Source organism: Eutrigla gurnardus, assembly GCF_963514095.1.
Source record: "Eutrigla gurnardus genome assembly, chromosome: 14".
In the NCBI taxonomy this organism is placed as follows: Eukaryota; Metazoa; Chordata; class Actinopteri; order Perciformes; family Triglidae; genus Eutrigla; species Eutrigla gurnardus.
The window spans coordinates 5,488,184-5,512,269 of NC_139937.1; the positions used below are offsets into that span (position 1 = coordinate 5,488,184).

Below are 24,086 nucleotides of genomic sequence, written 5' to 3' on the forward strand. Positions count from 1 at the left end.
ACCTTGTAAAGAGGCAGAATCCTGGGAGCCAGGCTGCATAAAGGAACGGTGATAATTAGGCACGGCAAGTAGGATCAAAGAAAGCTGCCATCAATGAGCATATGCAAATGTAAGCTCATCCTGTCAGCCGCAGAGAGTCTGCAAGGAGTCAAATGGCAGACAAATTGACAGGAAGAGCAATAAAGCTGCACTCCACATTCATCAAGGTATGGCAGTGAAACTGGGACACTATGATATAGCACCTTTTCACAGGATATAAGATGTTCTTCCAGCGGCACAGATGATATGCATCTCTGCTGCTCCTCCAGGCATGGCTGCTGTGTTTAGGTAATAAAGGATACGGTTTAGTGATTTCCTCTGTGATAGCAGCCCATCAGAGCAGTGAGTGAGGGACTGACACTTAAGCGTATAATAGAAGTTTATGCCTTGATATCATGCGATCAAAGTAACATCTCTGCAACATCTTGAATGTACTCTGCACAGGAATGTGATATTTACAAAATGCTAACATAACATTCATGTTTTCATATTGAGCTGAAGGTGAATATTCATAACTCTTGGCATGTGTTCTTTGGCCCGGGCCTTGTTTTAACACCCTGCCAAAGGAAACAAACTATAAAACTGCTGAAGAGCTTTTGATGTCTGGTGGGTTGAAGTACAGCGTGTTCTTCCCGGGGTTCCTCTATAAACAACGGTTTATCTTGAGCATCTGATGTGCACGCTCCTAAATCAAATAATGGAAATTATAACAGGCAGCGTATCAGTGTGTGGCTAGCACACATGCAACAGAAAAAAAATCATTTACTAAATAACAATGTTTTTAATTGCACCTTTTGTTTGCGTTTATCTCCACACACCAGAAAGACTGGTAAAGCTCAGTTCATTAAAATAGAATCTCATTTAGGTCGAAGTGCCAGAATAAATGATGTTACTGTTATTCTGGTTTAACAACACTACATTCAAACATAAACTGTGTCACAAATATAAATCTACACTGAAAACTATGAATGGAGCTTTTAGGAAAATCACGCCAACAGAGGACGTGGTTTCACATCCAGCATCACATGAGCTGCTAAGCGTTCAGTGTCGCTGGAACAAAGCCGGAAATCAATTAATGGTATTTTCAAAATAGTACAAGACTACTTTTTAGTAAAGCTAGAAATAAAAACCACACTGGTTGTAGAGGAAGAAATAGTGATTAACTTGGTCCGCTCAGAAGTTCCATTACATTTTCTTCAAGTAAAATACACACATAATTAACAATTAGTTGCACGAAATGTATACTGATTGCAAAATAAATAAATATGTATTTGGCCCACGAGGCTGCTGGTTAAAGCTTCACACTTTAAAGGGACCAAAGGATAATCTTTTACCATGATAGGCTACTATTAGATTTGCACTGTAATTTAGCAAAACGTGCACTATTAAAAGGTGACTTAACACCCATTTTTTAAGACTTATCTTTTGCTTATCTGCAAAATTGGGTCAGGTGCTGATTATTATTTAAGAACCCTATAAAGACTAATTACTACATTATTTTAATAAAAATATAACTGACCCAGATTAATCAGCACAACCCTGATGGAATGAAGAAAATAGATTAAACATGCTTACGGTTACGTAGGCTCGATATGTGATTATTATATGATTGATGTTGATCTAACATCCATGTTTGCTTATGTCATTCTATTTATTTTGGGAAAAAATTGTTTCATCAACGCTGGTATTTTATTTTGTAAAAGCGCTAACCGGAAGTTCCGCAGCCGCTCGCTGCCTTGACGCTGGTTCCGTCGCCTCTGCTGCGCTCGGAGCGCCTCCACGTTCAGTTGGACTGAAGGGAAGTCTCGGACCCTCTCTCTCCTCCGCACGCGGACGACTGATGCTTCAATGAGCGCGCGACCGAATGAGCTGCCGTTGGACGAAGTTGGAGTTTTGTCGTCGCACCACAAACACAATGTGACCATGTTGACGCAGTGACCGTGTCGCCCGCGTCCGATATCGGAGTACCTTTATTGATCCGGGGAAGAGGGACTTAAACATGGGGAAACTCCAGTCAAAGCACGGTAAGAAACGTTGAAGTTCCGCACTACCGAATAACACAAATAATGAAGTATTTTTGATTTTAGTCTCACAAAAACAACAACTAACGATTTGTCTTTTACATGCTGGTGATGTGCAGCGTGTAAGCGCAGAGAAAACCCCGAAGGTGAGGATGAATGTAGATTATTTTGCATTTTCTAATTGACGATAATCCGATCGGTGGAGTTTGGCATGTATAGCTGCTGATCGGTACATTGTCTCCGTGTCGCAGGAGACAGTTTTGTCGTGAACGCGTTCCTCCGGAGAGGGATGGAGGAATGTGAGCGGTACAGCGCGACGGATTACAAGTTGAAGAACATGCAGGTACCAGGCATATTTCTTCTTCTCTCTCTCTTTTATTTGTAGGCCTACTTGAAATGAAATGAAAACACTGTGATGCTTTGAGGCTGGAAGACATTTTTGTAACACTGACTACAGAGTAAAACAAAAACTTTATTTAATCTGAACGATGCAATGTCGACTGTTATAGTTATAAAGAATCAGCCCCTCTTGTTATGCTGCATGTGCAACATCCATGTTCATTTTTATGTGAACAAAATTCATTATTGGGGGGGAAAGAAGTGTGCAGTGTGCCGTGTGTGTGTGTGTGTGTGTGTGTGTGTGTGTGTGTGTGTGTGTGTGTGTGTGTGCTGATGGGATGGGCTCCTCAAGCACTTGAAAGCTGTCTGGGTGAAGCTGTTGCATCCACTCTTCTTGAAAGACGAGCTGAGAACGTGAAGACTCGAGAGGAGGGCAAAACTGTAAGACGTTTTTGCAAAGTTGTGGTTGTTGTTCTTTCTGTCACGGCGGTTATTCCCCCGCCAGCATCACTGGTTGTGACAGCCATGAGCCATGTGTGTGAAGCAGCACACACACACACACACACACACACACACACAGACTGTGGATGGAAAGGCCCCCTGACTGAGGGGACGTAACGTTGGCTCTTGTGGCTGCTGGCATCATGACTCGGGGCGGTGTCCCCCCCCCTCGATGCCTCCCGTTCTTGCCGAGGCTCCCGGTGGGCAGCCCACTGTGGCACAACATTACATCACTTCAATTAGTGTTGTCGCTTTGAGGGGGCACACGAGTCCGGAGCGGTCAGACAGAAAGTGCCAGAAGTTCACAGAGACTGACAGTCCGTGAGGTGGGTGGTTGTAACAGTGGAAGAGTTACGGATTATATCAGGGCTGTAAACCCGCCCACTCGTGGCAAATTAAAAGAGAACTCTGCTTCAGAGGAGTCAGCGTTCACACTCCCCATTGAGGGAAAACCACCAAAGGCATAAGCTTGGGACTTATTAGTAGGTGGGTCCCGCCCTTCCTTCTATCAAAGTCAGGCCTCTGATTTATTTTGTGCCATTAGTTAGATTCATTAGAAGCTGGTTCACAGACCAGAACTGGATCCCTGTCAGCATGAAGCAGACGATACCTGTTCTCTGAGACTTTAGGACCGGTGGAGAGGAGGGGGAGGAATCAAAATGCAGTCACGTCTGTCACCGCATGCTCCTGATATGTATTTAAGGTGAAATATTGCTAAATAAATAGTAAGTTATAAAATAACAATAATTAAACTCCATTTAGTCCTGTAACACTCCTTTGTCGTATCATCTATTCTCCGTCTTCGACAGAGATGTTTAGAAATGTCTTTATGTGAGGCGCCTCCAGTACAATAATTAAAAAGTATAGATTTTTTTTCATTTTGGAGAAATAATTGCAATATAATTGAAATAAGTGTGCTGGGTGTAACCAAACCCAAAGCATGATGCAAAGAAGTAGTGAATGAATCAAATGTAGGTCAACAAATAATGAATTGTTACATTGTTGTAGACCAAACGATAATCAATTTATTTGAGGTCATTTGCATATAAACTGATAATGAAAATATTGATTAGTTGCAGCCCTGATGCAAAGGAACAAATGCCAAATAATCGAGTATGAGGAATGAAATGGATACTATGATGACAGGTTGTATCGCAGAGGGAATATCTGAAGGCCTGCTGGTGTAGTGACAGCGACAGTGACGGCTCTATTCCTGCTGCCGAAGCCTAAATCTGCATTCATGCCCCGTCTGCATTAATGTAGAGATAGATGACGTCTCTGGGGATGTTTCTCCTGCCATCTAGTTTCCCGTCTAAAAGACTGACTTTCAACACATGTAGAATTTATCTCTGCTGTATAAGACGGTGCACCATTTCCCTCTTTTGATCCCACACGCCTTTAATTAATTCTTCACCAGGATCCCATTACATTGTCACTGTTCCAGATGTAATTATTGGATTATGGCTTCTTAGATGAGGTTTAGACAATGATTAAACGAGTCCAAGTCAAATAGAAAATAGCTTTATGCAGTATTATATATAAAAAGGGGATTTGAAGTTTAGATTTTTAGCCACATCCTTTTACCATTAGCTCACCAAATATGGCCACCACTCCTCCTGGTTGATGAGCAGAAGAGACTGCTGATGGTTTTGTACAGGGGGAGATATTGGCCAAACACACTGTTTATGTTTAGCTCTGACCATCCCCCCTCCTCATTGTAAACGGGGGAGTAGGATTCCTGAGCTTTCTGGCTGGGACTTCAAAGCACAGAGCTGAGAGTTATAAAAGGGCTCTGATATCAGTGGAGCCTCCGAACCCTCACCCCTCTATCCCCCTGTCCTGGGGGAAGGGGAGGGGGGGCTAAAGGATGGAGTACAAGCAGGGAATAAAAACAAAAACAAGCGCTTACATAGACAGTGCCCAACATCAGTTTGTCGAAACCTGTGAAACTCCTCAGTAGAAGCCGTCATTTCTATTCAATGAACTTGCCAATTGCTCTGCTGCATTTTGGCAAGAAATAACAAAAAGATCAGAGGACCCGTTTAAATATTGATATCACTGCAAACCACGATCCAAGATTGCAGCTGGCAGGTTGCCGTCAGAGTGGTGTTTGTGGACAAAGGCAGCGTGATTCAGCACCGTGACTCGTCCCGGGCCGCGGTCGGCGAGGTTTCTTTGCAGGTGCTCAAGGTGTTGCCTGTTGAAGCACCTGGTGTGATGTAGGAATATTACAGGTGAGATCAAAGCGGCTGTCCAAGGTGTAATCTCCCTTCAGAAAATCCGTCCGTGGTTATTGAATATGTAAAAGGAAGGGAAAAGTCCTCAGCCGGTTCTTAACCAAAGCTGTTCATTAGTGGAAGAGCTCTGTGAAGGTTCACTGTGCGTTTCACCTCTGGAAACATCAACACGTCAACAGTCCGGAGCCTCACATGCACAACCACGGCTTCAAACAGACGCGCTTGGATGCCCAAAATAATGACAGGCTAATTCAGCCTTTCAGCACCACCTTTTGTCTCCGAACTTCCCGCAGACTTTGCCCCGTGAAGAGGGAGCGTGTCAACATTTTAAACACCACAACAAAGACCTTTATTATTCCACTTCAAAAGGTTAATAATATCACACTTCGGTTGGATGTAATGATGTGCCAAAAGCTCCGAGACGCAAATGTATTTTGACTCGCCGAGCGTTGCGCAGCACTCGCCGCTCAATAATACATTTAGTTTAAGAGCAGAGTTCCCAAGCAGCTCACTCTACTAATTGTAAGGTAGGGTGCTTTTTTTAAACATTCATTTGGAATCTGTGAATAAGACTTTCCCCTTATATATTTAAAAAAATCCTCATTTGGTGATCCTGCTCAAAAAGGGATGTTGTTTTTGGACAATGTTGGGTATTTGGGTATATCTCCTCGTCGCCGTGTTCATGTGAGTCAGTGTTTGGATCTGAGGCTGGGAGATCTGTGTCATCAACACTGTGCCTCTGATTGACATCTTATTTCTTTAAGTTTCAAATTGAGGTTTCTTTTGAGTTGTGTGCACTTGTGTAGCTCCCGAAGACTACAAGCACTTTTCTCAAGAAACGTCGCCGGCGACACCTCGTGACTTTTCCCCTCCGCCTCTCTTCCGAACACAAAACGTCAAAAAGGCCCGTCGCTGATGCGGCACTGCCGGGGCGCGGTACGCAGCAGGGAGACGAGACAAAAAGGTGTGCTCATATATGTACTGCTTTTGAAGGGACTTGAAGGCATTTGGAGAGTTTGTTTTTTTCCACCCCCATTTTTTTTTTTTTGAGGGGGGGGAATTGGCTTCACAAGAAGGCGAGCTGTGAGCCTTCATCTCTGAATGAAAAGCATGTGGCTGGCATCCAGAACAGCGGGGTCTTTCAGCACGGCCCCGGCAGACATCTGTTCCTGGTTTGTACAGCAAAATCCTGGAGCAGAGAGAGGGGCTGTGGTGGGAAGGGGGTGGGAGAGGCTGGCGGGGAAGAGGAAAAGAGGAGGAGGGGGGTTAAGGGTGGTTTTTTTCATGGGGGAGATATTTGAGGGGTTTTTAAAGGTAGTGGGGGGAAGGGGAGTAATGGAGCGCCTCATCCGCAGAGTCCACTGCACCGTTGTGGGTGTGGCTGCCATTTGTCCAGAGCAAACAGTCGTCTCTGCTGTCAGTGTAAACACCATCACCTGGTCGGCTCTGACACTCTGTCACCGGCGCGACACGCTTGTTGAAGCGATTCTTCTTTCGTGTCGGAGTGTTGAAGTGCGCATCGCCGCATGGCTTCGCCTGAGAGTCAGAGGTCGAGTCCTCTCTCTCACTCTGCCCGTGTGTTTGTGAGTGAATGAGTCACGATGAGTCAAAAGAGGCACAGAGTGGTTGGTGAGGCCTGTGCCCTAATGGAGAAAGACATTAGAAACACTGCAGGCGGATTAAATGTTTATTTTTCTGAGGGATATTTATACAGTCTGAAGTACTTTGAAGCCATTTGCTCACTTTCACCCTAATTCCCCTGTGACCTGCACTTATGAAGGGAGCAGGGCCTCTTTGTGTCCTTCAGGAGGAATCAAGGCGTCATCACACATCAGTCCTTCAGCACAAACCAGGGCCGGTTTGTCTATCAGGGGGCTTATGGGAAAAAGTGAGCTGTGGGCACCTATTGACTCTCCCACCCCTTTGATTTTTGGGACCAAACTACATTTTTGCAAAAAAAAAAAGTTAAGTAAATCCTGCCTCCACCTTAATATTTTGGCCCCAGGCCGTTAGTCTTGGAGCAGATGCCTGTTTTGCCTAGTTGGTAATCAAGACTTTTTCTCTGAGAGGAATAGTTCAACATTTTGGGAAATATGCTCCGAGGAGAAGATCAATACCGCTCTCATGTCTGTACATCTAGCAGCACAAAGACTGGAAACGGGGAAACCGCTACGAATAACCTCCGAGCACCTTTAAAGGTGCTTTAAGACAGCGAGCTGATGTCGCTGTCACAACTTTTGGTGCAACCCAACATCATATGGCAAAGTGCGTTGTCCAATCACGAGACTCCATTCCTGGTGAATTACTTTGTGATTGGTCACTGCGTCCTGCCCCCAAAACAGTCCGACGAGATACGACGTGTTAGGGAGTGAGCTCCAGAGGGGCTCGTATGCACATTTTTGTTTCAGAGCCAGACCCAAGCTACAGTCAGATAAGTCCCCTGGCTGTAGCTGCATATTTACTGTACAGACTGGGAGAGGTATCAGTCAATAATATAAGCTTGTAATGCAGCATACTCTTTTTCTTTAAACATAATACATCAAAATAGACGTTTCATCCACATATGACGGCATAAATAATTTTTATATATATTTATTTCTCCTACAGCTCAAAAGAGAATAATATACTGTATATTTAGACAAGAGACGTAACAGTGGCTTCCTTCATTATCGGAGCTCTTATCTGCAGACATATGGAATGAAGCGCCGTCGCCTTTGGAGCTGTCTCGGTCCCATGGGCGCCGCTTTGAAGTCACTTCTTGTCACAGCTTTTTTCGTGATATTTATGAGGTATCTGATCGAGTGCTTCAGAGAGATCAGCAGGGCTTTATGGGCCTGGATTGCAGCAAGGCATGCAATTGTACGTGAATAGCTCGACTTCCTCAATGGAGCCCGTCCCAGGCTTTTTAAAGTGACGCTACATGACCTAGATGTGCGTGGTCAGTGATGACAGCAGGGAGACCTCACTTCCCCTTCATGGTGAGTGTGCTGGTGGCTGTTTTGGGGCAGCCCCGCCTATGGGTTAACACTGGCCTGTGTCTTTGCTCTCGCTCGCTCCTTGCCAGGGGAAAGAAAATACCTGAAGCCGGAGCCCAGTGCTTAGCGTTGACATTTTTGGCAAAGGCTGCTGGATCCGAGTCTGTGTTTGATCTTGTGCGTCTCCCAGCCAAGTAAAACACCGGGAGACTCAAAGGTTATTACATTTTAGTGTGTAAGGTATGTTTCCACATAAACCCCTGTTCCCCCTTAGAAAGCTTTAGCTCTCTTCCAAGTGGACTTCATTTCGCAAGCCTCAGAGCCGCCGGGGGAATATCATATTTTTTCAGTTATGGTTGTTGGTGGTGTTATTATACGCTGTCATTATAAGCCATTGTTAATTGATTACATTGTTGAAATGCCATCTCCGGTGAGCTTGGTGCATGTGTGGAGATCGGGGAGCACGCAGAAAGTCGATGTATATCTTAAACATGACGAGGAGAGTCGACGCGGATACATGTTTGCTCAATATTTTGTTGCTTGGAGTATTTGCAGCTTGAAAGAGAGAGGAGGGTTTTTTTTTTTTTTTTTTGCTTGTTTGTGTAAAGAAGACAGGGGATTCCTCTTTTGGACACGGGTTTGTTATCCTATGAAATCCAGCTAGTGGAAACTTGAGATTGTCTCCACAAAAGGTCAGATGCTGACCTGACATATATTCTATTATACAAGCACTGGGGGGGGGGGGGGGGGGGGGCACAATACACTGAGAGATATGAATGACTTAGAAGGTAAAACCATGGCATGGATACCTCTATTGTTGTTATTAGGATGTAAAAAAACAACAACAAAAAAACACTCATTCATAGTCAACATTAAAAAATAAGGAAGAGTATTCTCTAAAAATGTATTTATGTTTTTGTTTTAGCTACTCATCAACACTTTTTTACATTCACACAATTGCATTCACATTGTGTTGTTCTTGTACAATGCAGCTTTCAGAGTCACCCCTGAATGCTTCGAAAACCTCAGTCCTGCTCCACATTCCTGAACCTGACGCCCTGCTAGGTTTGAGACTGGAGAGTAAAACACCACACACCACAAACCCTGGCTTCCTGTATGCTAAAAAAAAGAAAGAAAGCCCAGCGGTGGGCACTCGGAGCTGCTGGCATTGTTGCTCATTGTTATGATGTTTAACACCTCTGCTTATGAAAGTATTACTTACATCTGGATCAAGCATTCTGCAAGGGTGTCATACTCGAGGTGTCCATACAAGGAGTCAATATCTTAAGCTCAATTGTATGTGTGGTATTCACAGCAGAACTGTTTGCGTAGGTGAACAGATTTTACTCTACATCCATCTTCCTGTCTCCCAGTTTTCATATAATGCCATAGCACGAGATTTATCAAACACGCCCCAAAACCCAGACCCCCGAGGAGTTAGGCATCCTTCTCTCTGCTCTGAGCCGAGCCTCCCCCTCTCTGGGACCCCGAGCCTGCACATGTGTAGGTATCGCTATTACTCAGCTCATAAAACGCCACAGTCCCATCTGAAAGTGGTTAGCTTTTTTGAAACACACTCGCAGCTTCAAAGCTCCGATCCAGGATCCGCAGACAGCACAGGCCCGGCCCTCCCTTCTGCACATCGAAATTCCATCTCCGATGGGGAATGGCTGCAAACTTGCTTTCTTTGCTACACAAAACCTGTTCCCATCATCAAAAAAAATCCTCAATGGTTCTCCATTCAAAGGAAGTGGTTTATTTTTGTCACGGGTGGTCATTTTTCAGGGTGGAAGTTAATTTGGGAAAACGAAGGACTGCAGGAGGATTTTTACTTGCGTTACTGTGCGTTACTGGAAATAAGAAGTCAGCAGTTCTCACCTTCTGAACCTTCTGGTGTCTTTCTATCCCAAAACAGCCTTTGTGCCTTTTTCTATACGTGACAAAAAGGGAGGGGAGAGGATGAAACAGCGCTGAAAGAGGCCACTGTTCTCATTTCCTCTGAAGGGAGCCTTCTTTTCTTCCCCCACCCATTTCTTTCCTGAGCCCCGTCCACTTCAAAAGCTGACCTGGCCCTGTGTGTGCCATGTAGCTTGTTTACCTAAAGGCTCATTTCAAATAAACAGCAGTTCTCCTTGAGATCCCCCCCCCCCTCACTGGGAGCCTTTCAGAGACACCATCTGTTTGGAGGAGGTGCTTCGCTAAGAAAACGCACTCTTCTAAATCAGGATTCTATTTCATGATATTGCTGTTGGGTGACTTTTTGTAGCGTGCGGCTTTATAAAAAAAGCTTACAGTGTACCAACGTGTGTTTAAAAAGGTAAGACAAACAGCTTCAGACCATAGAAAATGGGCTTTTGAACGTTTGTGGTAAAAGAGTAACAGTGATTACAGGCAGGAGACTTTCCTATAAATGAACACAGGACGGTTCTCAGATCCAGCAGCTCTGCTCAATAACCAGCACCTACTGCTCCTCCGTGTTGATAGGGGCCGACTGATCCTATCACCTAAAGAATGCCAGTGTATCAGAACTTCTGAACTCTTACCCCCAGTGTCATGTGCTCGGCTCTCTCCTGACAGCACCTGATTATCTCATATGCTTTTAAGGTGTGATAGGGCATCAGCCCCTGCGGGCTTTTTGAAGCCTAAAGTGCCTTTCAAGAACTTTTTATCCAATATTAAGTGTCCCACTTAGCGTTTATAAGTGGACGGCCTCTAGACGTGACAGACTCCGATCCGACCTGTCGCTTTAATACCTGAGATAAGGTGAGAACGCACAAGCAGCGAAGCTAAGCTAACTGGGCTCATGTTCAAGTGCTCTTTCATATTGCCTCATGGCCCTGGTTTCCAGTAATTATGGCTGTGAAAGCAGCGGCTCTCTGTGCGCTCCGCTGAGCTGCCCTCTGCACCGTAGCCTTTTGATCTCTGCTTGTGCCATGGATGAATTACGCTCCAGAATTTCACACTGGGGAACAGTGTTTCAGACACACACACGGCGAGTCTGTCAGGTCACTAAAGTGCACATATGGCAGCTCCAGTCCAAATGGAAGAAGCACAGATGTTGCAGTCTCGCCAACCGCCGCCTCTCCGCTCGGCGTATTTCTCTGATGTGTCGCAAAAAAAAAAAAAAAATTATAATTCATGGTTTGCACCGTCAGGCTTCTAAAAAATCTTCTCTTGGAGCTGCGTTTTCAAAAGTAATTCATCATACGCCACCCTCACATCCTTTAAAAAAAAAATTCGGCCAGTAATTCTCTTTGAGAATAATTCAACAGAAATATGAATGAGTTTTGCATGATTTTGGTGCATTGGTAATTGGCCCATGTGCTACTTTCTTTTTATTTTTCATCTGTTCATACTCAGCTTTATACTTTGTCCCCTCGTTCATGGGAGGTTGCGTTTCATATAAAGCATTACAGCCAGTGGGCGTTTGGCAGGGGTCCATTTTACACGTCCAGGCTTCCTCCACGCCGTCTGAACATCATGGAGGCTCCTCTGCACCTAGCAGGCGTGTGTTTTTAGGAATCCTCAGGAAAACACTTGGTGTTAACCCCGGGGTGACCCCCTGTCCAGTTCCAGGACTGTGAGGAACTTCACAGCTTGGATTTAAGCCTGTTCTTGCAGTGTCAAGAATTCTGGTGGTCTTTGAGACTGGCGATCCCCACCGGCTGGAACAGACAGTCAGAGAGAGAGAGAGAGAGAGAGAGAGAGAGAGAGAGAGAGACATACTCAACAACATCACGGCCAGACAGGAGATAAAAGAGGTGCAGCCACTTTGAATATGCAGAAGCTCGTTTTTTATGTCAGATTCAAGATATTTGTGTAAAAAAAAAAAAAGGTTTGTGTCATTGAGAATGGGTAAAGCCGAGATCTTAGGGGCTCCTCCTGAGTGCTGGCCTCTCCACCTTGATTATTTGTTGCATCCTACTGCACCGGACTCTGTATTTTGGCAGCCTGTGACCAGTGAGCCGGCTTCTCCCCGAGGGCAGGATGCAGTAATAGTGCAGTACAACAGCCGCCTCTCTCTCTGCCCAGCATGCCTCACAGATGGATGTGTTGAGAGTTCATGCTACATTACCAGCTGATTGGTCACGTCTGCAAAGGCTCCTCTTATCGTGGTCAGTCATATGGATCCGTACTCCTCTGTGTAAGTTACCCACAGGGAGCAGGAACTGGTGGACGGTAAGAGCAGTGGTTTTGACCCTGAACCTGTTGTTATCCCACTGGGAGACCAGTTCAGGGAAACCAGCAGGCAGCTGATCCACCAGCCCACAAGCCCTGAACGGCAGGAGTCCCTCAGCTTTAAGTGAGACGCCAAATGTGGTGGATTAGACAGACAGTATCATTCAAGTGAATTCTCCAGTGTTTCCCAACCAGGGGTTGATTTTCCAGGGGGTACAAGCTCAAATGAACCAAAATAAAAATGTTTTCATTGCAATTTCATTTAAAATATAGCCTAATATTTATGTTCGGAAAATAAACAGCTCACTCAGACTCTAAATGGGCTCAGATCTTCAGCAAATGTAATGTTTAAGCTGCACATCAACCTAAGTCAGTTGTCACAACATGTTGCAATCGTGAGTGGATAAGTAATAAGTGACGGATAAATGAAATAGCTAGAATAAATAAGGAAAAGAAAAAAGAAATACATACTTTGAAAAATTAGAACGTGTTATCTAGCAGATCAAATGAATGATTAAACAGTTGGAACTCTGCCACAGCAGTACAAATATTAACTTTACCAAAGCAACCACTGACAATTCAATGAAATAAAAAAACATATTGTAACAATATCCACTTAACATCCAGTTTATGATCCATTCATAAGAACACATTGGGAACATGATGAAGTGCTGTTGATGTAGAGGTCGCGGGGCTCATCTGATCATCATCTGTTGGCACACATCAGACACAAGGTTGGGAACCGCTCCACATAAACCTCGGGCCGTGCTGCTGCTCCTCCACGCCGGCGTGCAGCTGTCCTTCCCCAACACGGTTTGTTTACATTTCTCAGTCACCCACAGGAGCAGTGTAACGGCTGCAGTTTCACCAGCCTCCGACCACAGAGCCTCGCCCCTATGAACTGCTGGGCCTGCCTTTCAAAGCCGTGACTCAAATCCCTCGTAGCTTAACAAGAACGAACAGTGAAAACAGTGGCGTCGGTGGTTATCTCGCAGGTGAGGGCAATTATAAGTGACATCTCAGTAGGAGACAGACAGCCGGGAACCTGACGCTGACTGCACAAAAGGGTGTCTTGTACGGGTGAGAGTGGTTGTGTTGAAACGGTTTTCAGACGGGGGTTGGAGAAGGTGCTTTGTGACGCTGACAGACAACCAGTATGAAGAGTTGATCCAAATGAAACCCCACGTTACATCGCAGCTGATCAGCTGGACACATGTAGAGAGCGCCGAACTGTGAGAGGTGGAGTCGCTCTGGACAGTAATGGGATTGGCATCGCAGCCACCTCACCCACAACCTGGCATTCTCCGATCCACTGTGTTGTTTAAAGGGCCTGTGGAATGTGGAACAAATCCCCTCAGCTTTATCGGCAATGGGCGCGCTCCCCATTGGCCGGGCTTAAGAGCCGGGGGCCTGCGCGGGAGCTTACAGAATTTCACACGGAGGCCAGAAACAGAGGAACATCCTGTTTGAGTCTAACCGCCTGTCCCACACTGGCTTTGATATGCCGTCGCCTTGTGCACTCACTCCTTTCTGGTTTGTCAGGGTGTGTGTGAGCATGTTTGAAATCCTGACTCTTTATATCCTGTCTCGTCTCTGTTTACCTTTTCCTTTTTGCATCTGGTGCTGCAACACATCGTTCATGTGAAGGCCGAAATGGTTATTAAGTTCATGAACAATTCAACTTGTTTTTGGACGAAAAGAAGATATTTCAAGATGACAATTCTTTTTGATTGATTTCCTGATTTTATACATAGTTTCTTTTTAGTTTAATCAAGTTGTAGTTTATTCACAAGTGTTAAACATTGCAAGTTAAGTTTCAATTCTTAATATCTGCTTCATATTCCTCATCACAAGACATGTAGACTTCAGACACGACCGAGAGTGAGTGGAAACATTGAACAAAAACATTAAAGTCATGAGTTTTTACCCAAAATCCCAGAAGCAAAATAAAGTAAAAAGACATCAGTTGTGACTCTTAAAGGAACCCATTTCACCAAACTTTTGTCCGCATGTAACACATGGCACTGGTCATATATGAGTCCACGTAGAGACTATTGCATTACCCCGCCATGCCCTATTACCTCTGAAATTAAAGCAACATGCTCTCTGCGGTGCAGTCCTAATGTGTGTGGCACCACATTATAAACTTCACTTCACTTTTTCTGCGTTTCAAATACAGCGAAACCATTGCAGCCACTTTGTGTTTTTCTCCTTCCCGTAGCTGATCAAATATTGTTATGATCTAGTGCCTCTATAATTGAATACATTTGCCTAACCCAGATTCACGAGTGTGATACCAGTCTCTGGTATGGAGCACATGGTTTCCAAGTCCCTACAGTAGCTGCCTGTGTGACAGCTGAGAGGAGGGCACGCCATTACATCAGACTCCTATCAAAGTTCATTTTAATGAAGGCGAGCTGATTACAGCATTGGTGACAGATGCGGGCTGGTCAGCCAGCGATGCTAATCTTTGTTTATGCCGTCTGGCAGGTCACAATCAAAGCGAGAGGAAGATCAGTGCGAGGGTAAGGAGGGGACTGGAGGGGCGTGCAGAGTTTAGGAGATAGTCTCCGCTGATTGAAGGCGAGCGGGTGACTTTCGGTGGTTTACGTGCTCTCGCACAGACAGGCATGCGTGCTCATCTCTCCCCACAGCTGTTGTTATACTAGGGCCGAAGAGGCTTCACCCCGGTGATTCATGTCCTGCCAAGGGAGAGGTTCTGCCTCCTGTTTGACCTCAGAGAGAGTCCCGCTACCCTGAAAGGCCCATAACTAGGACATCTTGGCCACATGGGTCCGGTCCAGATGACAGGATGGCATTCTGCTCTGATCTCATTTCCATTCATAGAAAGACATGTCAATACCAGATCAAATGCCCTAATTAGTGGACAAAGGCACATTTTAGGGCTGTCTAGTAATGGCGAGGATTAAAAAACATGAGGCTGGAACTTGAAAATACTCCAAACCCTTTATAAGGGCCCTTGGCTCAGCCACGATAACGCTGCACGGTTAGAAACGGGATCCTAAAAACACGCTTTTAGCTTGTGTTTTAATGAAGGTTATTAGGCAGACTAACTCAAATCCAGCAGTGTATGCAGCACTGTTTGTTTTCATATTACTCAGTACAGGCTGAGGGCAGTCTGCTCTGTTGACTCTGAGCACAATAATGATCTTGCCTCGGACTGAAAGCTGACGCCTGATGAACCAGAGGGAGAGGGGGAAACCAACATATTGTTCTTTTAATGTCTTGCAAGAGAATAGATAGGAGTTGTGCAACTGGCCCCCTCTCTTCAGCTCCCCATATTTTCAGCCCCCCCCCTTCTCTCCACCCTCATCTCCCTCTCTTTTTACTCTGCCTCTCTTCAGTGTAACCGCTCACATCTGGTTTTGAGTCAAGGCCAGGTTGGTTTCTTCTGGAATGGAGGGCTTTTATTTCTCAATGGCCCCACTCCCTCTCCAGTTTCATCCTGCGGCTGGAGAGTATGCAGTTTGTTTATGAACTGGTGTTCCTTACTTTATATTGATTATATTTTCACCATTGACGAACCTGCAATCATCCCCCATTAATGGCCAGTGGGAGTGGGAATACTGGTCGGCTGGTGGTCACTGAGGCTTTCCTGTGGCGCCCTCCTAAGTGTCAGTTCCAGGTGACTTTGTATTCCTACAAAGTGTGTACATCCTGGAGAACTCCCCCTGTTAGCTGTTAGCATTCGTCTCCCAGGACCCTCTCTGCATCAAATCAAGAAAATAACTTAGATTTTTGCTCTGGTTTGGACAGAACTACGCAGTTGTAGCACCTACTGCGCTAATTACATTACCATTTTTATATAAAGGGTTAGCTATCTGAAGTATTTCAGGAAACCACATAGCTTAAAAGCACACGAGGAAGCATCCAGGCAGTATCCTGTGTTTTGTATTTTTTCCAGCATGTGTTTGTACTTGGAAATGCGTCCAGATATCTGATCAAGTTGCCGTATTTCATACCCCGAGGTCAGAGGAGCCAGGTAAACAATCTTCATGTGAGCCTCCCCCTGGTTTGAAGATGGGATTTTCAAAATCAGCTGTGCGCCGTATGGTTTGAAGAATGGACTAAAGTAGAAGTATGTGTACTTATATTTAGGGGGTGAGCTAGAAGAGGAGGGAGGGGGGGGGAGAACAAAGATGTGCAGTGTTTTCCAGCGGGAGGATGGGTGGTAGGCAGGCGGGGAGGGAGAGAGAGGGAGGCTGCTGGGGGATGTCTGATGTCACCTGGTAGGGAGCTATGAAAGCTTCCCCTGGTTACCCTATCCCACATAAAAGTCTGGCAGTAGGCTGAGGCTTTAGGGAAGCTTGGCAGAACTGCTGCATTAAACAGGAAAAAACATCACACACCTCTCCGCCTGTCTCTTATGTCGAGGCGTCTGGGAGACAGAACCTGTTTATATGGAACACTGTCGCTGCATATTTTCAACACGCTTCTTTTTGTCAGACAACGGAGATCTAATACCTTATTATCTTCCTGTCATCCTTGTCGAAGCGTCCGTCCCACACACGCAATCTTCCATCTCTCCCCCCTCAGTTACCTAATATCACACACCGTGTAGATGTGTGTGTATCGCGGGCCTCGGGCGTACATCACGGGCGGGAAAACTAGAAACACGTTGCTCGGAAATGCTAACACATTTGCGTAGCCCACTGAGCGGGCTTGTGATCTGATAGTGAGCGAATGAGAGTAGCCACATTCCTGAAAGCGCTTAATTACACATGTGGCGGGCAGATTGGGGCCCGACACCGTGGGCAACGTGGATGGAGATGCCATGTGTTTAGACGTTAAACTGCAGACTGTGGTCAGACGCAGCCTGCTCTCTCATTAGCTCCCCCGATGGATGTAATGAGCATGGAGGTGGTGGCGGTGAGGGGGGACGCCATGTGTTCAACACAAGGCCCCGATGGTCCCCCTCCTTGTGCACGCAGCGAGACGTCTCCCCGATATCAGAATGTTAATTAGAGACGAGGTTCACTTTTGGCAGTCGCCTGATTGATTTGTTTCATTCTATTTAACGGCGGATCCTGTCTTTCATTTAGAGGTGCTCGTACCTTGCCTCATGGGAGCGAGGATAAGGGGAATCAATGGTTGTCTTTGATGTTCCTCTGAGCTGCAGAACAGCATGTCTGTGTGAACTCCCTCTTCCTACCATGCTGCCCTTCATTAAGGGACTGCGCTACAAAGGGTGGAGATAAAAGCATCCAGCAGGGAAAGGAAACAACAACTTGGCTGAAGAAGCCACAGAAGATGGAGACATGTGTGTGTTTGTGTGTGTGTGTGTGTGTGTGTGTGTGTGTGTGTGTGTGTGTGTGTGTGTGTGTGTGTGTGTGTGTGTGTGTTTTCTTTTCGTGCGGGGATGCACATCCAGCTGTCTGGTTTCTAGCGTGTATATTTGGTGATTAAAGACTGCAGCTTGTTTGGGGCCCAGGGAGCGTTACCAGTTGTCTCCACCTTCCCGTGAAGCCTTCCACAGTCTGTAAAAAAACACCTCCACCTCTCCCACTGAGCTCCCAGGAACCTGGAGTAAGCAATAGATAGGCCCTATCTCCCCTTTAACAAACCACATCCTCCTCTGCGTCTGCTCTTATCTGCGTCTCTCCTCTCCCATCTTTGTTCCTCTTATCTTTCCTTCCCTCCTTCTCCTTTGTGCCCTCTTTCCTCTGCCCTTCTTCCTCTTTCTTCCTCCTGCTTTCCTGCCCCTCTCCCGTTTCCTTCTCCTCCTCTCCTCAAGGCTTGACTCCCATTCTTTTAGCTGTTTTCTCTCAGTGTCTCTGGTGGCCAATTTGCAGGGGGGGTGTCCGAGCCTTGACCCCGAGACTGGACCGGCTCCCCTCTTCCCCTCAGCGGTGAAGGTCAGGACCAGATTACAGGCTGGGGGTATCATCCTCTGAAGTGAGGAATAATCACGGGCTCTGAGATTGTTAAATAGAACCACAGGCCCTGGCGCTGTCATTACTCTGAGAAAGAGGGGAAGGGGAAAAGGAAGGGGGGGGGGGGCTCGTTCACCTAAATGCATGCAGATGTTCAGACTCTTGCTTGAGCCTCGGCTCTGTTGAAGGTACATGGAGTTCTTTTGTTTTCTTGCATCTATCTGTTTTTTATTTGTCTTGTTACACTGGGCCTCCTTGATTCAATCTGGTGGGGTTTTATTTCAAAGTGTGTGTGGAGCAGCTCAGAGGACCGAGATGACGTAAATAAGATGAATCATTTGTTGTTTAAATACTTGTGGTTTAGGGCCTGTGCTGCACTTAATTTTCATTGTTTCCACAATCCAGTAATTAAAGAATGGCTGTGTGTGTGTGTGTGTGTGCGTGTGCGTGTGCGTGTGTGTGTGTGTGTGTGTGTGTGTGTGTCTGTGTGTGTGTGCCCATGGAAACCCTCTTGCCTCAGTGTGCCTCTGCATTAGCACATGTGTGGGATGGTTATGAATACATTGTGGTTCTGTTTTTATGTAGGATATAGATTATTCACATATGACAGCAGAGCTTTCCCCCCTTTCCATCCCCTCGGCCTTGCTTTTTGTTTTACGACGATGGAATTGTGTATTTAATCAGTCCCATCCTATCTGCGTGGAAATTTCCATCTGGCGATTATTCTCCATTCAAAATAAATACGCACATGTTGCATGAGAGCTTATTGTGAGGTTGGTCTAACATAAACCCAACGTCTCTGAGGCGAGCTTTCAATGAGAAATACAACAAAACTTTCCCCTGAACTTCTTCCTCGCTGGGCTTCATGTCAAGCAGGATGAGAATAAACAGGTTGGCTCAGAGAGAGAGAGAGAGAGAGAGAGAGAGAGAGCACAGATGATGACGTGCATTATGGGTTTTTTGATGGATGCGAGGAGTCCGTTTGAAGGGCTTGGAGGAATCTTGAAAGCTTGGCTTTGGCCACACTCACCATGTCCCAGACAGTGAAACACAATAAGCGTGCAGATGTTCAAAGTGTTTGGCCGCGCTGGAGCCTCCAGCCCTCTCCTCTCATCTGAGTAGGAAATGCTTTAGCTGGAACTGTTTGTTTTCTCTGTGTCTGTGGTCTGAGCTGTAGATTCACTTACATCTCTGACCCCCCTCCCCCCTCTTCTCTCTCTCTCTCTCTCTCTCTCTCTCTCTCCCCCCTCAACTCTTTCCTTGTCCCAGGCCCAGGGATTTCCAAATGGTGAGCTGAAGGAAAGACAATTCACAGATCAACACTGTCCTCTAGAGGGTAGGTTGAGAAGGATGTCTTCTTACTCATAAGCTTTATACTGAAGCAATGCTTCTAACGTGTATGATAGATGAGCGTATATGTGCAATTAGTATGTATAATCCCTTCATAAAACATACATCTGCATTGGGATTTATTGTGGAAGTGTAGCTGCTGAACCACACAAGATGTCTAAACGTAAATGTGTCCTTTTGTGTTGACAGTGGTTCTTCCTCCAGAGAAGGCTGAGGGCTGTGAAAGCTACCTGCAGTACCTGCACTCAGAGGACGGAGTGCGGGAGATATTTAGAGATCCAACCAAAGCTCCCGGGAAGAAACACATCAGTCTCGATGTAAGCACTTATATTACCTGCCAACACTGCAGTGCTGTAATCTGTCACATGTTTGTACATGAATGTGCACCAACGCGGTGGCACAGGGATTTGTCTTGTAGTAAACGAGTCCAGGGGTCTGAGCCAGGCCTGTTCTGCTGGAAAGTGCATGTTCAGCCAATGTTGCAAAAACACACAGCTCAGGTAGATTGGGACCATTTATTGATGGGAGTTTGAGTGGTTGTCTATCTGTCGTGGTCTTGAGGTCCAGGGTCAGAAAAAGGTCAAGAGAGCTGAGTGTTGAAAAAGGTTTGTGTTCCAGTGAGTGAACAGGATTTAAACATAGTGTGGAAGATAAATGCACGGTGGGTAACCTCTAGCCACAGCTGTATACCTTCACCCTGTGCACAGAACATCTGTCTGTATGTTGACACTGCTCCAGACCATATCCTGATTGAATTTAGGGACCAATAAATAGAATAAATAGATTGTAATGTTTCGACATGCATGTTCCCAAGAACTGCTTGGATCTACTCTTTGGTGATCACGACTGGTTATGTGAGCCGAGGAGATATTATAGAACCATAAAGGGCTGCTTCTCTCCCAGGGGTCTCCTCCCCCCTTTAAATGCACACTGCCTTTCACACAGTGTCCGCTCTCCACCATGCCTGCAGCAGGGCCTATATTTCCAGATGTTTATTTTTCCAATTATGGCCATGTTACTAGATACATCTGAATCAAAATGACTGCCAAAAAAATGGTTGTAACTGAGAATGGTGGCTCTGCTCATTTTTCCTGGAAGAAAGTAGAAAGGAAAGGTCATCGCGGTAGGGCCCACCATGCTGACTTACTTCCCCACACAAGGTTAAAGTGATCTGTTTACATGTTGAAAACCAGAAGTTCTGTTGGCCTCTTTTCTATTGCTTTTGTGATTTTAAGCATCGTACACTTTTCCTTTTTTCTTTTTTTTTTGCATAGGAAGTCAGTCTTTACATTCACTTCCTCAAGTACATGATTCACATAAGGTGTGGTTGTGCTCAGAGAGGACAGAGTCATTAATACCTTTTATGATCAGTAAATATTCATGCAGAATGAAGGAAAACACATTTCCTTTTGAAAAATGTTTGTGAATCACACCGAAGACAGCATCTGTGACGGTTAAACTGGACGTACTTTGCTGCCCCCTGTTGTCATGAACGCCGTCTATGGCTTTACTTATTATTTGCAGAAAAAATTTAGATTGAAACTCCCAACTGTTTATGTGTGTTAAGTATGATCGTGTTTGTCACAGGACTTGGAGTGTGACGTTTCCGTGGAGGATGACAACCGTCAGGAGTGGATCTTCACGCTTTATGACTTTGACAACAGTGGGAAAGTTACAAAAGATGTGCGTCTTTTAGCATCCATGAGTTGCTCTCTCCTGTCTACGCTCGTATATATGTCCCTTTTAACAGTTTTCATTTTGTCAAAAGTAGGACTGCAAACATTACCGTGTTTTATCTGTCACTACAGGACATGTCCAGTCTGATGCACACCATCTATGACGTGGTGGATGCGTCTGTGAATCATTCCTGCCACAATAAGAGCAAGACTCTGCGTGTCAAACTGACTGTCACTCCAGAGCCCAGGTGCCACAGAAGAGAAGCAGGAACAGGTGAATGACGACAAAAACAGCATCGTACTTAAGAATTGTCCCGACTCCTAGTCTAAAAAATATTTCTAGATCATATATGTAGCTGTATTAAATACAAACAAATCATTTAAATTGTTAATCTCATAACTTCTGGCACCCAGAAGGACATTTCCTCCGAAGGCATGTGTTTAAAACAGCAGAAGTAGCAAACCCTGATGTTGATGTCTGGAAACATGGATGTCCCTGAACACTGTTTCCCGGTCTGAGCTCTTGTATTTGACCTCTTCAGATCGCTGTCACCAGGAAGAGGGACGTGCAGCTGACAAGCGGCTGTCTTCCTACGTCAGGTCAGCACTTTGCTAAGAGTGTTGTTATTATTCTTTTAGCTTATTTGTGTGATTAGCTCCTCTAATAATGAAACTTTTACTCATTTTCCAGCAGCAAAGGGCAGAGCAATGAGGTGCCAGCCACTGAGGGTCAGCATTACTGTGTAGATGAGAACACAGAGCGGAGGAATCACTACCTGGACCTTGCTGGTATTGAGAACTACACCTCCAGATTCGAAGGTGACAGTCTGCTTATTGTTGTTGGCTCCATCTGCATTATTATAATACTATGGCAGATTGAACGTTGACTATGGGGAAGTCAGCCCTGTTGTAAGTCATATGTGTATAAACCACTGACCTTTTGTCTGTCCTTCAGGAACCACGTCAGCCTGCCCTCCCCAGGAGCCTCATGTTCGGAGCTCCCAGAGCCAAAGCCGCTCACGCTCCCAGGAACCCGAAACCCAAGTCGTCCACCAGCGCCGCTCACAGGTCATCAGCGACAGCTACAACCCTGCGGAGTCTCGGAGCAGGGGCACACAGTTCGTCAAATCGCCCAAAGGAACCTATAAGGGCTCTGGAGGGAATAACGGGGGCAGCGGAGGTGGCAAATCCACTAAATGTCACGGCTACCACCCGCCTCTGCACAGTGGCAGCGCAGCGGGACACGGGGGTCAGGATGTGTACCACTTGCCACACCAAACCCAATCCTCTGGCCACCACCAGCACCCTTTGCAATACAGTCACAGCAAACGCCTGAGGACGAAGGCCCGCGAGGCCATGTCCCCATCCAAAACCCCGCTGTCTCCTCAGGCCCACCCCCAGCAGCAGCAGCCCCCGGTGCCCTCTGTGCTGCCGGGCCTGGAGAGGGAGCCGGCGTCCGGCCCACCTGGGAGCCCGGGCTTCGTGGTTCCTGTGGTCCAGCGTCACGAGCACCACCATCACCACGAACACCACCACCACCACCACTACCACCATTACCATCAGACATGACCGCGTTCAGTGTGCAGTGTCTGAAACTGTACAGGACCAACCACAACCAACCAACCACACCTGTCTGAAGGTGAACATCCCCCGGGAGTGACTCACGGTCTGTCCAGGATCTTCTTACTCTCCTCTTGCAAGCTATACAGATATATCCTGAGATGCGGTGGCTGATGATGTTGGACCGGAAGGATGTTTTTTTTTTTTTTTCCCAAGTCTTTGTGTAATAACAAAAGATGCGTGGCACAGTTTTGAAGTTTTTTGTAGATTTTCTGCTGGGACTGCTGCGGTCGTTAGTCGAGTACAGATGCCAGAAAGGAAACAGATCAGACGACTTTTTGATGTGACATCCTTTTCCTCTCTGATATTGCGGATTGAAGTCCCTGGAAGCTATATGTCAGAGTCGGTGTGTTGTTCTGTGTGAGACCTTTTTCCAAAACATGGATCTCAGGTGTAAAGGTGCTGCTGCTCTTGAGCTATTCACAGAGGCTTTTACCTCTGGGAGGCCTGATGTGGGCTGAGGGGTTTCCTGTTAGGGGAGGGAGGGAGCGGGAGGGGGGGAGTATGAAATCACCACTGCCAGTTTTAATGCAAAAATATCTTGCTATATGTATAAAAAAATCTATATATGTAAACACATTTTACTGTATAATTATTATACTGTATATGCATATTTCATCATGGATATAATTATGCATATATGTATTTTGTCTTTTATATATTTTAATAAACGTTATATAGTTCATTTATATTGTTTCAGCGACAGTTTATTTCTGCACATGACACACTTTATTATGGTGATTATGGTGTCTGCTGCCACCATGTGGTTGGAAACAGCAAAACCACTCAATACGATGTTGGTTGAGATTTAACATTAAATGGTAATAGCAATATTATTAAAACAAAATTGTATAAAAAAAAACAACAAAAACCTATATTACATTAGAACAATGTCCTGTGCCCAGTGTCAGTGATTTGTCCTTTTAAGCTATTTGATCAGGTGGATTAGCCTATGATCATGTGATAATTATCACAAGGAGATAAAGTACAAGCATTTGCATGATTTAAAGGTTAGAGACACCCTTCTATATAAATATACCGTGGGAACAGCAGAAACTGTTTACCAGTAATCTAAATTGAGTGTTTTTACGGATGGTGTGTTATTGGCCACAAAGTTGAAGATAACAAAAAAAGCCTTATCTTTGAAAACAGAAGTGTATCATGTCTCTTTCTGTTTGCACTTCCCTCTCTGAGAGAAACAGAGCTGAGAAAACGGTGGACTAGCTATTTTGGTTGATCGTCTCTATAGTGTGAA

At 45.5% G+C, this 24,086-nt stretch overlaps 1 protein-coding gene across 2 annotated transcripts; it reads left to right on the plus strand.

Moving 5' to 3' along the window:
- The first annotated feature begins 1,828 nt into the window (after positions 1-1,828).
- Positions 1,829-23,518, plus strand: nkd2b (NKD inhibitor of WNT signaling pathway 2b). Of its 2 annotated transcripts, none has more exons than XM_084027968.1 (10): positions 1,829-2,063; positions 2,180-2,206; positions 2,312-2,403; positions 19,455-19,521; positions 19,725-19,852; positions 21,123-21,218; positions 21,344-21,485; positions 21,754-21,811; positions 21,903-22,030; positions 22,167-23,518. In XM_084027968.1, the coding sequence occupies exons 1-10, from the start codon at positions 2,039-2,041 to the stop codon at positions 22,778-22,780; spliced, it is 1,377 nt and encodes a 458-aa protein (XP_083884094.1). In that variant the 5' UTR covers positions 1,829-2,038; the 3' UTR covers positions 22,781-23,518. The 2 variants fall into 2 exon arrangements, with proteins under 2 accessions (XP_083884094.1, XP_083884095.1); XM_084027969.1 differs by having other exon boundaries at positions 1,831-2,063; positions 21,906-22,030.
- The last annotated feature ends 568 nt before the right edge of the window (positions 23,519-24,086 follow it).

What these genes read in the sequence shown, in the direction of transcription:
- nkd2b (XM_084027968.1), top strand. Translation starts at nt 2,039, where the DNA reads ATGGGGAAACTCCAGTCAAAGCACG. An exon ending in AGAAACACATCAGTCTCGAT is followed by an intron (nt 19,853 to 21,122) that starts GTAAGCACTTAT and finishes TGTTTGTCACAG; the next exon opens with GACTTGGAGTGTGACGTTTC. An exon ending in CAGAAGAGAAGCAGGAACAG is followed by an intron (nt 21,486 to 21,753) that starts GTGAATGACGAC and finishes TGACCTCTTCAG; the next exon opens with ATCGCTGTCACCAGGAAGAG.